The sequence below is a fragment of the Sinocyclocheilus rhinocerous genome, unplaced genomic scaffold (genome assembly GCF_001515625.1).
Source record: "Sinocyclocheilus rhinocerous isolate Xijiao unplaced genomic scaffold, SAMN03320098_v1.1 scaffold295, whole genome shotgun sequence".
Lineage (NCBI taxonomy): Eukaryota > Metazoa > Chordata > Actinopteri > Cypriniformes > Cyprinidae > Sinocyclocheilus > Sinocyclocheilus rhinocerous.
This window is the reverse complement of record NW_015647035.1, coordinates 2,554-16,838: the sequence shown is the minus strand read 5'-3', so window position 1 is coordinate 16,838 and position 14,285 is coordinate 2,554. Positions and strand designations below refer to the sequence as shown.

Genomic DNA, 14,285 nt, shown 5'->3' with positions numbered 1-14,285 from the left:
AAGGTTGAATCACTATTGAACTTTGTTTAGATTTTTCAAATCGAATCAATGATAATATTGCAATGTTTTGGTTCAAATATCTTGTTAAACAATGTTGATATACACGTCTTTTGTTAACTTTATATAAAAAAATAAATAAATAAAAAATACAGAACTTTTTTAATGTTAAAACAACAGCTGACATTATTTCAACACTGCAGGTCAGTCACATGCCACCTGGGAACACTTTACTTACAAAAGAATGGGAAATTTTACTAAAATTAATACATATGGGAAGGTCAAAGACAAAAGGAAGTTCATGGTATGTTGCGAAAAAGGAGGTCATGGGCCCAGTCCACTTTGACATCAGTACTAAGCCGCTGACCTTTGTGCCATGTGGGCTCATACACACCTGGTCCTGGAGTTCCCTGTCAGAAACAGGCAAAATGGCAAGGTTTTTGAGACTTTTAGCTTTATTTCACTCAAAAACATGTACAGTATGCCCTTCCCATTTGTGACAATCAATACACTGGCTGTGGTGATTTTTGGCCCTAAAACTGGTTTTGCTGATGTAAAACAGGCATAGAAATGGAGCTTACCGAGTGCACACTGTACAGCCGTGGTACAGTAGACTTAAAGCAGGAAGTGACTGCAATGCCTGTGCTTGGCCTTGGGTTGTAATGTCCAGGTGCTGGCCCCTCTTTCTAAATCCATCAGTGGAAGTAAATGCAACAAAAGAGAAATTAAAATTGTATTTAATTAACCAGTTGATGGAGTATTTCACCCAAAAAGTGTCATGATCCTTTTCTGGAACTTTTTGAACCATATCAGTTTAAATCACCATCCACCTCCATTGGATGGAAAAGAGCAGCTTGGACATTCTGCTAAACTTCTCCTTTCATGTCCCACGGGCCAAACTATTTATTTATGATCAAGTTGGGCTTTAATTAATAAACACTGATATGCTTTTTAAATGCTTTCAAAAGCATAGTTGAGAAGACGCCTGTGCTACAAAAGCGGTCTGCTATCATTATATGCCATTTGATTCCACCAGCGGCCTTGATTCAGCTGGCCTGTGCTATGGTGTGTGTGTGTGTGTGTGTAATGGGTTGAACCATGCCGGAGGTGTTAATGCTGGCCACAGGGGAGCTTGCTTCCCTCTGCCTGCTTGCCCATGAGGTCAACTTCCGATGGTTTTAGAGGCATCATGCCGTTGCGCCCTTTTTCAATGGGACGCCCAGCCAGCTCGACATTACCCTGGATAAGAACGGATAGCAGTGCCATACTGCACATGTCTGTAGAGGCACTGAGCTATTATTTCATTAAGGGTTTGAGTCCTGTTCAGAATAGCCAGATTCATCACCCTCCAACACCAGCTACTCACAACTGCCTTTAAGTTGGATATGTGAAAGTCAAAATGACCCAGGAATGAAAAATTACAAATAAGGTCTTTATAGTATCTCAGTGGTTCTCCTAGACATCAATGAGGTTAAATGGAGAAGAAATAAAAATATCATTCTTACACCTTTCCCCAGATAGAAATACTCTGGTAATCTCAAATGTCCCCTCTTGAGTTTCAGAGAAAAGATCTCAAATTTGCCAGGATAGCAGAGATCTTAATATCAGCACACAATTCTCATCCAGTTACCTGAACTGTGCTATCTACATTCATTTTATAGCTTTATAGGCTTACTTTATGCCAACAACTGTCTCACTTGTGTCTATTTTTATATCTCCTAAGAAATACTATCGGAGGGTTCTGAGATTAGCACACAGCCTGATATTACAGTCCAACAGCACTGGGACGTTTCACTGTTTGTATAACTCTACCTGTCTGTTTTTGTATGCTGCAGACAGACTCTCATTCTGTGCATTACTGGTTTGGATTTTTCAGTGACTCTTTCTGTTACATCGCTACACCAGTAGGTGGCGGAAAGTGACTGATTTTATGAGTCATTTAATCGTTCACTCAACCAATTCATTTAAGCAAGGATTCATTCAGAAAAAAAACAAAAAAAACAGGTGACTGTATTTATGAATAAGTCATTTAATTAACCAATTGTTTAAAAATGCAGACTCATCCATTATCGAAAGAAGTATGAGTGAGTCATTGAATCGTTCACCAATTTGTGCAAGAGGATTCATTCATGGACACAATGGTTAATTATGCTTTGGCTTTGCTTGAACCTATTTCTATTGGAGGAACAAAAAAGACCAAGTAACTGATTTGTGTCTAAAATGTAAGTTACTCAATAATAACCCCTTTTTAACTGTTGTATAAAAGAAATATCACCCTTGACTCGTGTGTGTTATTGTGATATCACACGAACAGCACTCTCTTTTTTAAGAAGCAATGTCTGAGGATAGCAATTGAAATTTCAAAAAGACTGCAATACCTGACTTTTTTCCTGATTTTGGCCAATTTACAGTCTGGGAGTTTGGAGTCAGATTTGCTATTTGCTGAAAAGAGTCAGTCTGCAGATTTTGTCAGAAAAATCGCATAGTTTATAAAAGGACCAGACTTTTCAGACAAACAGACGATCTTTTAGCTTCAGACTGTGATTCCATCCAGTTGGAGGATATCAAACATGATTTGTGTGTATTCCAGCCTTAAGATCAGCCAATGAGTATAAGAGAATTTGGCTGTTTGCTGTTTGATCTGTCATCTTAAGAATAAGCTTGAGGTTTCTTAGCTACTTATCCTTTGACAAAACACTTGTCTTACATGAAATGACACCCTCTTACAGCCACACAAAGCCCTAATGTTCGCTCTAATGAGACCCAGAGAATGATTTAGCATCCTCACTGTTCCATCAATACTAGACAGCTGCCAGCACAGCTCGAATAACCAGCCAACACACCACTGAAGCCATGGTGCATGAGGTGCAACACTGACGCACAGCAGTGAAACTCACTCGAATCTAGATGCTTTTAAAAACATTCTCGGCTAAAAAAGGCAAAGCATTTAATATACACATAATAGGTTAGGTTGAGATTTTTATGTTGAAACCGGACACTTACCGGGAGAAAGCTGACCCTCTGTACCACTGATCGGAACATCACATGTCTGCAATAAGAGACCAGTGTCATAAGAGAAGACAATAAAATGGTGCAGACAGGCTGAAGGAGTAGAAAGAGTCAACAGACACAAGTGAAATACTACAGGCCTCAACAATAGGTCAGGCTGTGCTTCAGATTTGTACTTGCTCTGCTAATATTTTATTGGCCCCACCACAAAAATAATGCATTTAATTCATTTATTTTTATTCTCATTTGTTGTAAAATGGATAGTTGACATGAAATTTAAAGCACTTTTAGCACTGTCCTGCCATATGACCTTCTATAATTCAGAAGGGTTTGACGTACTTGGGTAACTGTATTTCATACTATTTTGTGGAACTTGTGTACTATTGAAACGGAATACTTCTACTTTTACTCAATTGCATTTTTTAAGAAGTAGTCATACTTTACTCCTTTCAGTTGCATTTTGAGCTAACATACGTCACTGGATATATTATTACATAATATATCCTCTCATTTCTTCTTATTTAATGGGGAAATCACCACTGTTTCTTCATTTCATCAGTAAATTTCCAAAGCTAAGAAAAAGTGTTAACTTCTTACTTTTGACCTTTTGTTACAGTTGTTGATGCTGTAAGAAGCACACGACAATGGAGAACTACGAAGAACAGTCTTTTAATAAATCCACAGAAGAAACGCTAGAGAAACTCAGGGAAACCACAGCACAACCAACAGGAAACATTCTCAATACAGGACAACGGAACTCAGGAGAACACAGGGCTTAAAGGAATGGAGACAAACGAGCTAATCAATCAACACAGGTGAACAGAATGAACTAATCAGGGCAACTAAGGAAAACTAGGTCAATGAAAAACGAAGACAGGAGAACAGGAACACACACACAAAAGTCCATAACCGTGACACCTTTAAGTACAATTAAATTGAGTAAACTTTGTATGCTTTGGCTAGATACTTCAATGTTCAATTGATTAATTGTCCACAACAGTTATACAACAGTTACCACAATAATTACTGAACTGGAGTTTTAGGATCTGAATGTTCCTCTTAAGTTTAACCAGCGATAAAGGTGTAAATTTAAATAAAAACAGCTGGAAATGAAGCAGATTATTCTTACAAATTCAAACAAAATCTCATCTATGTTGATCCAAGCTGATAAATTCACATTTGTCATGTCTTTAAATCACCAACAGGTAAGTATATCACAGAAAGCCAAATGTTAAGTCTCCATAAAGCATGTATTTGAGAGACAAGTGCAAATGCAATGGACCATCCTTGCTGTTGAGGCCTGCACTAAAGCATCTGAGGGCTGTTCTGTGAACTGCCTGAGATTAAGGAAGAAGCCAAGAACATCGCCGCGCTGCAGTGTGTGATGTTCTCTGACTAGGTGTGTGTGAAAGGGCTACTCACTTGCAGGGTGATTTGGGGACAGGCTTCTCTGTAACATCATAATGACCGGGTGAGAGGTTAATATCCTGCGTTAAACACACACAAACACTACATCAACCAATTGTTTTGACACACTCATTCACATACTCGGTGTGAGCTCCAGCCACTGATTATCAGATAAATATTTTGCCTCTGTTTTTAGTGTCAAGTCGGCATACTGCTGTTTACACTAAACCAATACGAACATGTCATGGAATATAAGACAGAACGTTGTAGCCACCTTGAGGAACAATTTAATGCTCTGAAATGATTGGGGTCAGGGTTGCAACAAAACAACTATTTGATTACATTCAGCTGTATTCATTAAAACTCTGTCACATTGTAAACTAGGCAAAGTTACAAAGTATAGAAATCAATTCTGAACAGTTGTATTATTACCTCATCACTTTGAATCAAACCTGTAGGAAGCACCTACCGGCCGGAAAATGTTCTGTTCAACAGCAGGTTATATAATGTTTTTCTGTTCCAATTGTTTTCCTATGTCAGTCTGTGCTAGACTGTCTCTTTGACCACTTTGCCACATTTAAACTGTTTTTTAATGGCAAAAAAAGTGTTCTGTGTTAACTGCGTTCAGCTCACTGCAATTTGGTCTGTGAAATGCGTCTCAAGAACCTGCACATTTTTTTCTTATTTCACTCCACTGCACTGCGTTCATTTGGCTCACTGCAATTCATTCTGTGTGAACTATAAACCAAACGCTAAATGTACCGCGGACAGACGGACTCATCAATGGACTGCATCGTCAGGGGCGGTTCTGGAGGGACCAGTCCCCCCTTGTCAACAAATGTTACTCACAAAAAAAAAAAATAATAATAAAAATACTGGCATACATGATTACTGACATTCATGATTTAGAAGTGACGTGTTGAAATGCTGGTGATGTCAGGGTACAGTGCAGGGGCATCACTGATTTGGGTGACTCACTGACCTTATCCCTGAGGCCCAAAGTGTGGATGTCAGGTCTGGGACAGCTTTTGAAAGAGTAAGTTGCCTGGCGCTGCAGCGCCTCATTGGTTGAGTCGGTGAAGTTATATGCCCCGGGCAATAGCACGTCCGCTCGATGTACAGTCGACATGAGGGTGTTTCGCTTGGGGCCTTTGAAGCCATACGTCCTAGCCACAGGGTTAAGTTCTGTCTCCTCTATGAAGTCCCGAATGTGGTAACTGCCAGGAATGGGATAGTTCTGGTGGTAGAATGAGGAGACCTCTTTTATGCCGGATTCACACCTCACATGATTCCTAAAGTTACTACACTGTTCTTTAGTAACATAGGAGATCCACATTTACATCCAAATGGCTATTAACCTACGTGGAACAGAGTCCGAACTGTAAAAAACTGCTGGACTGAAAACATCATTGTATTGATAATATAGGTTTATAATGCTTTTTTTTTTTTCAGGACAAAAAAATAGGCTCTGCTTGCAGCTGTGGTTATGCAGTGCTGCTTATGCAGGCAGTGTGAAAGCTGTAGCCTGTTAATATGAGAACCAAAATAAATACAAGCTGCTCTCGTGTGCGGTGTGAGACAGGACTTATTTTTGAGACCGAGGCCACTTACACCAAAAATACACTTTATGTTGTGTTTGCCATAAATGTTTCAGAACAAGCGTTCTTGTTATGCTTCTTTTTGTTGGATCTTTTGTAAAAGATCACTTACCTTAATAGTGTTTCTCCACCAGCCACTTCTGTCAGTGTACATTTCTTTCTGTTTCAGAAAAAAATTTTGTTCAGAATAACTTGATTCATTTAAGTTTACAAGAACATTTATTTGAAATAAAAAACTTTTGTAAAATTAATGTATATATTATAAATATATATACCTTTGTAAGTGGACATTGAACCAACCCAGATCAAACACACCTGAACAAGTTAATCAAGGTCTTCAGGATTGCTAGAAAGTTACTAGAAGGTGTGTTTGATCAGCGTTGGAGCTAAAGCCCTTAAACTCTGCAGGACTGAAGATCCCTGCACTATAGAGAAATCTATTGTCTTTCTTCCACCGCAGTAAATGTGAAAACTTACCCCATCTATACATTTTCCTTTGGGTAATGTTTTCTCTCTTCCTGTGGTCATACTTCTGTCGTTCCTCTTTGTCTTCTGTAACAGACACCTCAACGACAAGAAGCGTTGCTTAGATACTCCTACTATTTAACTATTAATCAAGAATACTGGATACACAAAGTTCTGCTATGTGTTTGCTCTCTTATTCATTAGTTACATTTACTGATTTTGTTTGATATATTGTAAAAAAAAAAAAAAACTATCAAATTATCTAATCTAATCTCTTAAATTTCAATCTAAACTGCTATCTACAATAATTTTACTCATACTGTAGGCTATGTATACATGTGTCTGATTCAATTTCTCATAAAGAATCATAAATTAAATAGCTGAGTTATACAGCTCCAATAAATCACCTAAACTTTGAAAGGGATCTATCAAATCTAGGTTGCTGAAACCATATAAAATAGTTTGATTTATATAATCGTTGTATGCAAGAGGCGTATGACGCATGCATTTGTAAGGGTTTGTCACACATGAATAACAGCAGAGAAAGCAGCTCTCTTTGGGAGTTTAGGGCAGAATGTTCTGCTCTGTTGCTAGGTGACCAGGAACACATGCTTCCAACAAGCAACTGAAGGGCCCAGTGTTTACTGTTTGTCAGAGCTGTCTCCTGTACCAGTGCACTTCAACACTGACATAGCATGAATAACCAAGCCACGCTTCTCGGCTTACTGCTATTATAATGAGCTCATGAAAAAAAGAAGAAATAAATCAGTTTAACATTCTCATACTTTTCTTCTGGATTGCCCAAAAAGCTCCTTTAGTGGTAGTCTAGAAAAGTCTTTATACCTAATGTTGATTGATGCATGCATGTTTCTTTATAGGCGTCTAATATTATGCAATACTAGGTCTTAGTACAGCATAAATTCTCCAAACATACATAAAAACAACTAAACCCTGACAAACATAGCTAAACTTCTGAATAGCACATATCTAAACTCAGTGGAAAAATGACTTTTACAACAATTGTCATTCAAGAGTATTTTAATGAGCTTTTTTGACATGGAGGCCTCGCCCCAATCCTATCCTGCGAGTACACACAATCATTTGTCAAGCTGACTCAGAGACGCATTGAATAGTGATTTACAAATGAATCATTTCAACTATTACAATAAATATTGTAAACATCTGTTAATTAAGTTAGTTAGCAGTTTCAAACCACTAAGATCAGCTCTGGGATGCATAATTATTAACATAAGAGTTTTTAATTAGAGGGCTAAAAGATGCTTCACAAACAAAGAAACTTTTCAGCATGGGTAAATAGTAAATTTTATTGGAAAACAAATATACAACTTGGAATGGACTATCTGAGGCATAACAATGCCATTAGGCGGCTTTAAAAAAATAAAATAAAAAAAAAGACAAAAAGTAAAGTAAAGAAAGAAAAAGAAAACTAGTGAATAAAACATTAAAAAGCATTGTAAGATTCAAACAAGTTCTTGGTATAGAACAGCAGATACAAAAAGAGTTTATGTACGAGTATCTTGTAGATACACCCGTGTCATTTTCTTTTTTTTTTTGCAGTAGTGCAATGCTGAGAAATTTCATATATATATTATATACTTTGTCCATAGTCCATGCAGAGTTACTCCTCTACATTGTTGCCATGCCAACGTCGCTGCCAAGAGACAACCAGCAGGCAGGTCTCCACTCTTGCTACGCATGAGGGGGGCAGACAGACATGACCTGTGTTTTTTTGCATGTCACAACCCCTTCTTCGCGGCAACAAGCACCTGATCGTGTAACCGCACCGCCACTCCAAAAACACGATGACAGCAAAAGAAAGGGACATGAGGACTGAAGATCCTATGCAGTTTACATGCAGTTCCTTTGGACAGCCGAGAGGAGGAAGGGGAGGGGACTTAACGTTTTACAGAAATTAAACAGGAAAAAAGGCAAATTATTTATAGAAGAGAGAGGATCTGTACAAGGCCTTCATTTCGCCGTCATCATCTGTACGAATTCTGTGGAGACAGAGAACGTGTTAGTCCGTTTGCGAAAGATGACAAGATTTCATACATGAAGTAAAGTTGCACCCTGACACTGTGTCCTAACCAGCCACAACTGCAACAAATGTTATTTTGCTGGTCACTTGGTTATTTTGTGGCGTTGAGCCCCGCCCACAGTGGAATCTTATTGGCCCAAAAATCCCAATTAAACAAACCATGTTCTGATAAGCTGTGATTGTGCATTCTCACTTTTATTGAGGACATGGTGTAATAACCAACAAGTTAAAAATCAACTCCACAAACTCACCTTCGTAGTTAACCTGTCCGTCTCCGTCAATGTCTGCTTCTCTGATCATCTCATCAACCTCTTCGTCGGTCAACTTCTCTCCGAGGTTTGTCATGACGTGACGCAATTCAGCTGCGCTGATGTAACCATTGCCATCCTACAGCACAGGATATCCAGGTCAGCGACTGCACGTGACTTTGTGTGGCACTAGTGTCTTATTCTGGAACGGGACAAGCTTTACCTTATCAAAGACACGGAATGCTTCTCTGATCTCCTCCTCGCTGTCCGTGTCCTTCATCTTCCTCGCCATCATGGTCAGGAACTCTGGGAAGTCTATCGTCCCATTTCCTATGCAGAAAGCAGAAGTATTCAGACAAACCCCAACTTTTAACATTCAACACTTGTGTTGATGACCGCATGCATCCTCCTTACCATCGGCATCCACTTCATTGATCATGTCTTGCAGCTCAGCCTCTGTTGGATTCTGTCCGAGCGAGCGCATGACAGTGCCCAGCTCTTTGGTTGTGATGGTGCCATCACCATCCTTGTCAAACAGTGAGAAAGCCTCTTTGAATTCTGCAAAGGGTGACAGATAAATGAAACGGGACCTTGTATTAACAGAATCTCCCAAAGATAAACGAACACTGAACACAAAAGACACACAGAGGAACCAGTGGGGCCAGTTCCAAAGAAGGGATGCCCTTCTTTACACATTCACTTCCAAAACAAGCTCTTTCAGATATTAAGGCAAAAGAAGTTTGAAGCCATAGAGCATTTAAAGTCAACATGAAACATATTGACCTTATTTATATTAACAAATGTTCCTGGTCTTAATGAACAATTCATCAGCGCCTGGTATTCTAAAGAAGAAAAAAAGAAAAGAAACGTTTTTGCCTTTTGGCTGACATCATAAAGCCATCATGGATGTAACGATTAACTGCGATTAATATGTGACGATTCAAATCGGTTGAGATGCTAAACAAATCGCGATTCATTTAGGTGTAGGAGTTTATATGAATGTATGTCTGAGGGGAACTTACTGTCTTTAGAAAAGTTTAGATGGTATTTTTTCTTTTCATCTTGCCTCTGTATAACGCATATTAAAGTTCATAAGTGCAGCGCTGCCTTGTTTACAGCGGTAACCAAGGAAATGCTTTAAGCGCCACCTGCTGGACGAGAGTGAATCTGCGTCTCATTCAGCTCAGCTTTCATGCAGATATTTTTATTTATAGTTTCACAAAACTGAAGTCAAACCATTCTGTTTTTGCTTCAAATTTCGAAATTATACAATCCAATTTAGATTAAAAACTGCTCATGTTGCATGTATGCAGCATCTTTGTTTGGATCAAGAATGCAGTGGTTGCCTCTAATTTAAAAAGGAAAGAGCACAGACAAAGCCTTATTTTGTTTATATGAAGACATTTATTTTATTTGTGTTACTTATTTATTTGATTTGAGGCTTGTTTTAAAATGTTAATTTAGTTTTGTTATTTACATTTAAATTACCACACAGCATGTGAAAAGTGCCATATTCAGACAAAGAAACACCGACAACAGACAGCAGAATGGAGTTATTAGAGATTAAAGATGTCTACGAAGTAGGGATGTAACGATTAACCGTGAGCCGGTTGAAAATCGATTCAAATCGGTTGAGATGCTAAACAAATCGCGATTCATTTGGGTGTAGGAGTTTATATGAATGTATGTCTGAGGGGAACTTACTGTCTTTAGAAAAGTTTAGATGGTATTTTTTCTTTTCATCTTGCCTCTGTATAACGCATATTAAAGTTCATAAGTGCAGCGCTGCTTTGTTTACAGCGGAAACCAAGGAAATGCTTTAAGCGCCAGCTGCTGGCAGAGAGTGAATATGCGTCTCATTCAGAACTGCTGTTTCATGCAGATATTATTATTTATAGTTTCACAAAACTGAAGTCAAACCATTCTGTTTTTGCTTCAAATTTCGAAATTATACAATCCAATTTAGATTAAAAACTGCTCATGTTGCATGTATGCAGCATCTTTGTTTGGATCATGATTATTATTATGTTTAATGATTATTAAACATAATTATATCATTGTTTGGAAATGATTGCCTCTAATTTTAAATGGAAAGAGCACAGACAAAGCCTTAAGTTTGTTATATGAAGAGATTTATTTGTGTTACTTATTTATTTGATTTGGGGCTTGTTTTAAAATTTCAATTTAGTTTTGTTATTTACATTTACATTATATTAAAATTGTCATTTAGCAGACGCTTTTGTCCAAAGCGACTTACAAATGAGGACAATAGAAGCAATCAAAACCAACAAAAGAGCAGTAATATGCAAGTGCTATATTAGTATATTATTATAGTGTTATATTTCAATTTCACAAAGAAATGTGCAGCATTTTGCCAAAGTAATAATAAAAGGACACATTTAATTTATAATTGGTCTTAAATCTCATTTTGTTAAATTTTTTTTATTAATAATCGTGAATCGAATCGTGAAATCAAAATCGTGAATCGAATCGGGAGTTGAGTGAATCGTTACATCCCTAATCATGCTTCATTCCAGTAAATAACGGCCACTTTCACAATCCAACCAATTCCTAATGGATAACATCCTGACTTATTTGCATTCCCTGAATTTCATGCTGCACTCAGAAAAATGTCTAATTTTGAAAGTAAAACAGGTTGCAAACCAAGTTGACTTTAAAATTTAGGGTCAGAGACACAACCATCAAGAACGACAACAAAGTTGTGCATACTTTAAACAGCAGTTTGCCAATACTCAATGAACACATACTTTAAACAGCAGTTTGCCAATACTCAATAAACACGACATTGCAAAAAAAAAAAAAAAAAAAAAAACTCTGCATATGCGCCTGCATTGCTACAACAGTCTGTAATTATCAGTTTATTACACAAGGCGCACACACAGGAAGAACATGTGTGACACCCAAAGAAAGGAAAAAAAAAAAAAAAAAAAAGAGAAATGTGACATCTCTATGTAAAATGCCACTGGCTGCTACAACAGACTGTCCCCACGCAAACGAAACCTTACCCTGCTTCTATGCAAACCATCAACTCCGAGGCCCGGTTTCTATGGAGATCTAGCACTGTGACCTCACTCTGTTCCTATGGAGACCCACTAAACCATATGGAGATCCAATGCTGTGACCTTATTGAGCTGATATAGGATCTACACTTCAGAGCAGCATGGAAACACTGCCGTGACCTCACACGTTCTCCAGGGAAACACACTTCAGTGACTAGGTCTGGATGGATAAACCACCATGACCTCACTGTCGCTATGGTGACCGACCACAATGACCTAAATGGTTTCACAGCGTTTCTGTTTGAGGTTCTCAACTGTAATCGCACAACCACGATTAAAACACAAGTCAAAAAACAAACACCGTGTGTCCTGAAAGTGAGAGGGTTTCACATCCATTTTCTACCAAAGTGTTCGGATAAACATGCAGGATGGCCTTTGCACGTAAACACCAGAAACATGAACCCAAAGTCATCTAAAATTAAAGAAAAATGTTTCTGTTGTCATATACAAGCACAATTCTAGCGTACATTAGATATAAAGAGAAAAGTGCATTCACAAATGCACAAAAATAAATAAATAAATAAAATTCACCTGGCCACTAAAGTTACCCAAATAAGCCAAAAAAATCCGTTATAATGCCAGCAAGAACATAATGTGCTACCCATAGAACCGCTACAAGTCCATCACGATACTAGAACCTGCAATATCAGGCCATAAAAGACTCAACCAGCGGCTGGTGAAACAGTAGCTTCATGTCAAAGCCATCGAGATGTTCGGTCCAACAGGGGACACACCCTTGTTCCTCTGTGCCTGCAGTTACTAACTCTCTCTAACAGAGAAGAGGGTGTGTTCATCGAAAATTACAACTAGCCCCGGCAATTACTCATTCACTTTGTCTTAAACACTGGTGCCACACACTTCCCACCGCAACAACCTGTCCATTCATTTGGGGAATGTGTCCCGACAGAGTCTCAAGGCTCGCCATAAAAGGAAATAAGATAAATCCACAGAGAGTGGGGGGCGGAGAAGAGAAGAAAACCATGGGAATCCACACCACCGGCCATGTGCCAATGGACGGGAGGGGGATGTCTTACCGGCAATCTGCTCTTCTGTCAACTGGTCAGCCTGCAAAGGAGAAAAAACAAAAACAAAACAAGAATGACACCACATCTAATAATTTACAAATCAGCCATCAGAAAACCTATATTTATTCACCATTAATTTTAATACCGCTGGCAACGTGTCTATAGTAGTTTAAAACATAGACATCATAAAAGACCTGATTAAAGGAATAATTCACCCCAAAATTAGATGTTAGACAGACTGAGAGCCTCAGTCACCATTCACTTTCATTATGTGGCGGGAAAAACTAAAAAAAACAATGTGAAAGTAAATGTGGACTGAGACTGTCAGTCCCTAACATCTCCTTTTGTGTTCCAAATTAGAAAGTCAATCAGTCGTATCGATTTGTAACCGCGTGAGAGTCAATAATGACAATTATCATTTTGGGGTGAACCATCCCTTTAATACTAACTGCAGAAGGTGGCGCAATCCTTCTCCACTGCTCGTAAAAGTCTTTATACTGCTTTGTTCATGTAAACATCGTTGAATTAAAAGACCACAGACGTCAAATGCTTTCCATATAACTATTAAGTGTTTGATAACGAGCAAATATTCAAACATGAGCTCGTGCAAGAGAAATGCGCCATATTTGCAGCTGACGCGCCTGATAAACTGTGTTTCGCTATCAATGAAGCTTTTCCAAGCTGTTGCTTTAGATTATTTCACGATACAGCAAGAACTGAATAGTTAACTAAGTGAATAGAAGTTTACATACGAAATTAAATGTCTACGCATATATAAACCCAAGGCAGAAGACTAACGTTACCTGCTATCACTCCCATACATTAAAAAAAAATTACATACAGCCACTCAGTATCAAGGAACTGTGTGCTGACTGTAGCGCGCATTATTTTAGATATGCTGCCTATAATAACTGCATTTTGCACCAAATAAGCAGTGACGGTAACATATAACAGTTTTTACTCACCATCGCGCTGTTTTAACAGATGTATCTCCACACAGAACAACAGTCCGCAGCTGGCACACAAACAGGATGCAATCGCACAGTGCTTGATGCGCTTTTAACGGTCGCTTATAAACTCCTCCCCCTGCTTTCTCTGCATCCGCCAACACACTTCCTTCCTTATCAGAAACGAGCGTCAAAAATGCCACTATTGTGATGCGCAAGCGTGCAGTTCAAAGTAGCGTGGATTTTATACGATAGCGACGTGTTCAAATCGCGAAAATGTGCCATATGCAACGAGGTGGACCTGTTTTGAGTGGAACTAACTAACCGGCGGACTCATACATTCTGCTAAAGTGTGATGCGTCAATCGAAGTACTGTAGGTTATGGCCAGGAGAGGCGGCTTCTGATTGGTCCATTCGTAGCCGCAATGCGTCACTCGCTAAGATCCGAGT

At 38.6% G+C, this 14,285-nt stretch overlaps 2 protein-coding genes across 3 annotated transcripts; both read right to left on the bottom strand.

The window, feature by feature from the left end:
• Nucleotides 1-216: 216 nt before the first annotated feature.
• Nucleotides 217-6,335, bottom strand: stpg4 (sperm-tail PG-rich repeat containing 4). Its single transcript, XM_016512599.1, has 7 exons — nucleotides 6,327-6,335; nucleotides 6,124-6,171; nucleotides 5,396-5,650; nucleotides 4,429-4,493; nucleotides 3,001-3,046; nucleotides 579-683; nucleotides 217-407 (listed from the first exon to the last, which is right to left on the bottom strand). Exons 2-7 carry the CDS (start codon nucleotides 6,163-6,165, stop codon nucleotides 297-299), a joined length of 624 nt encoding a protein of 207 aa, XP_016368085.1. The 5' UTR covers nucleotides 6,166-6,171; nucleotides 6,327-6,335; the 3' UTR covers nucleotides 217-296.
• A 1,447-nt stretch (nucleotides 6,336-7,782) lies between these two features.
• Nucleotides 7,783-13,953, bottom strand: LOC107708400 (calmodulin). 2 transcript variants are annotated; one of them, XM_016512601.1, is made up of 6 exons: nucleotides 13,854-13,953; nucleotides 12,898-12,928; nucleotides 9,198-9,341; nucleotides 9,007-9,113; nucleotides 8,787-8,922; nucleotides 7,783-8,494 (listed from the first exon to the last, which is right to left on the bottom strand). In XM_016512601.1, the coding sequence occupies exons 1-6, from the start codon at nucleotides 13,854-13,856 to the stop codon at nucleotides 8,466-8,468; spliced, it is 450 nt and encodes a 149-aa protein (XP_016368087.1). In that variant the 5' UTR covers nucleotides 13,857-13,953; the 3' UTR covers nucleotides 7,783-8,465. The 2 variants fall into 2 exon arrangements, with proteins under 2 accessions (XP_016368087.1, XP_016368086.1); XM_016512600.1 differs by lacking the exon at nucleotides 13,854-13,953 and having other exon boundaries at nucleotides 12,898-12,988.
• Nucleotides 13,954-14,285: the final 332 nt, after the last annotated feature.

Excerpts from the sequence above, each read along its gene's own strand:
- LOC107708400 (XM_016512600.1), bottom strand. The coding sequence starts at position 12,973 with ATGTGGTGTCATTCTTGTTTTGTTTTTGTTTTTTCTCCTTTGCAGGCT. Across the intron at positions 9,342-12,897 it reads GACAGAAGAGCAGATTGCCG|AATTCAAAGAGGCTTTCTCA; the intron begins GTAAGACATCCC and ends CACCCTTTGCAG. Across the intron at positions 8,495-8,786 it reads CGGACAGGTTAACTACGAAG|AATTCGTACAGATGATGACG; the intron begins GTGAGTTTGTGG and ends CTGTCTCCACAG.
- stpg4 (XM_016512599.1), bottom strand. The coding sequence starts at position 6,165 with ATGTACACTGACAGAAGTGGCTGGTGGAGAAACACTATTAAG. Across the intron at positions 4,494-5,395 it reads CTTTGGGCCTCAGGGATAAG|GATATTAACCTCTCACCCGG; the intron begins GTCAGTGAGTCA and ends TGTTTAACGCAG. Across the intron at positions 3,047-4,428 it reads GTCCCCAAATCACCCTGCAA|ACATGTGATGTTCCGATCAG; the intron begins GTGAGTAGCCCT and ends CTCTTATTGCAG.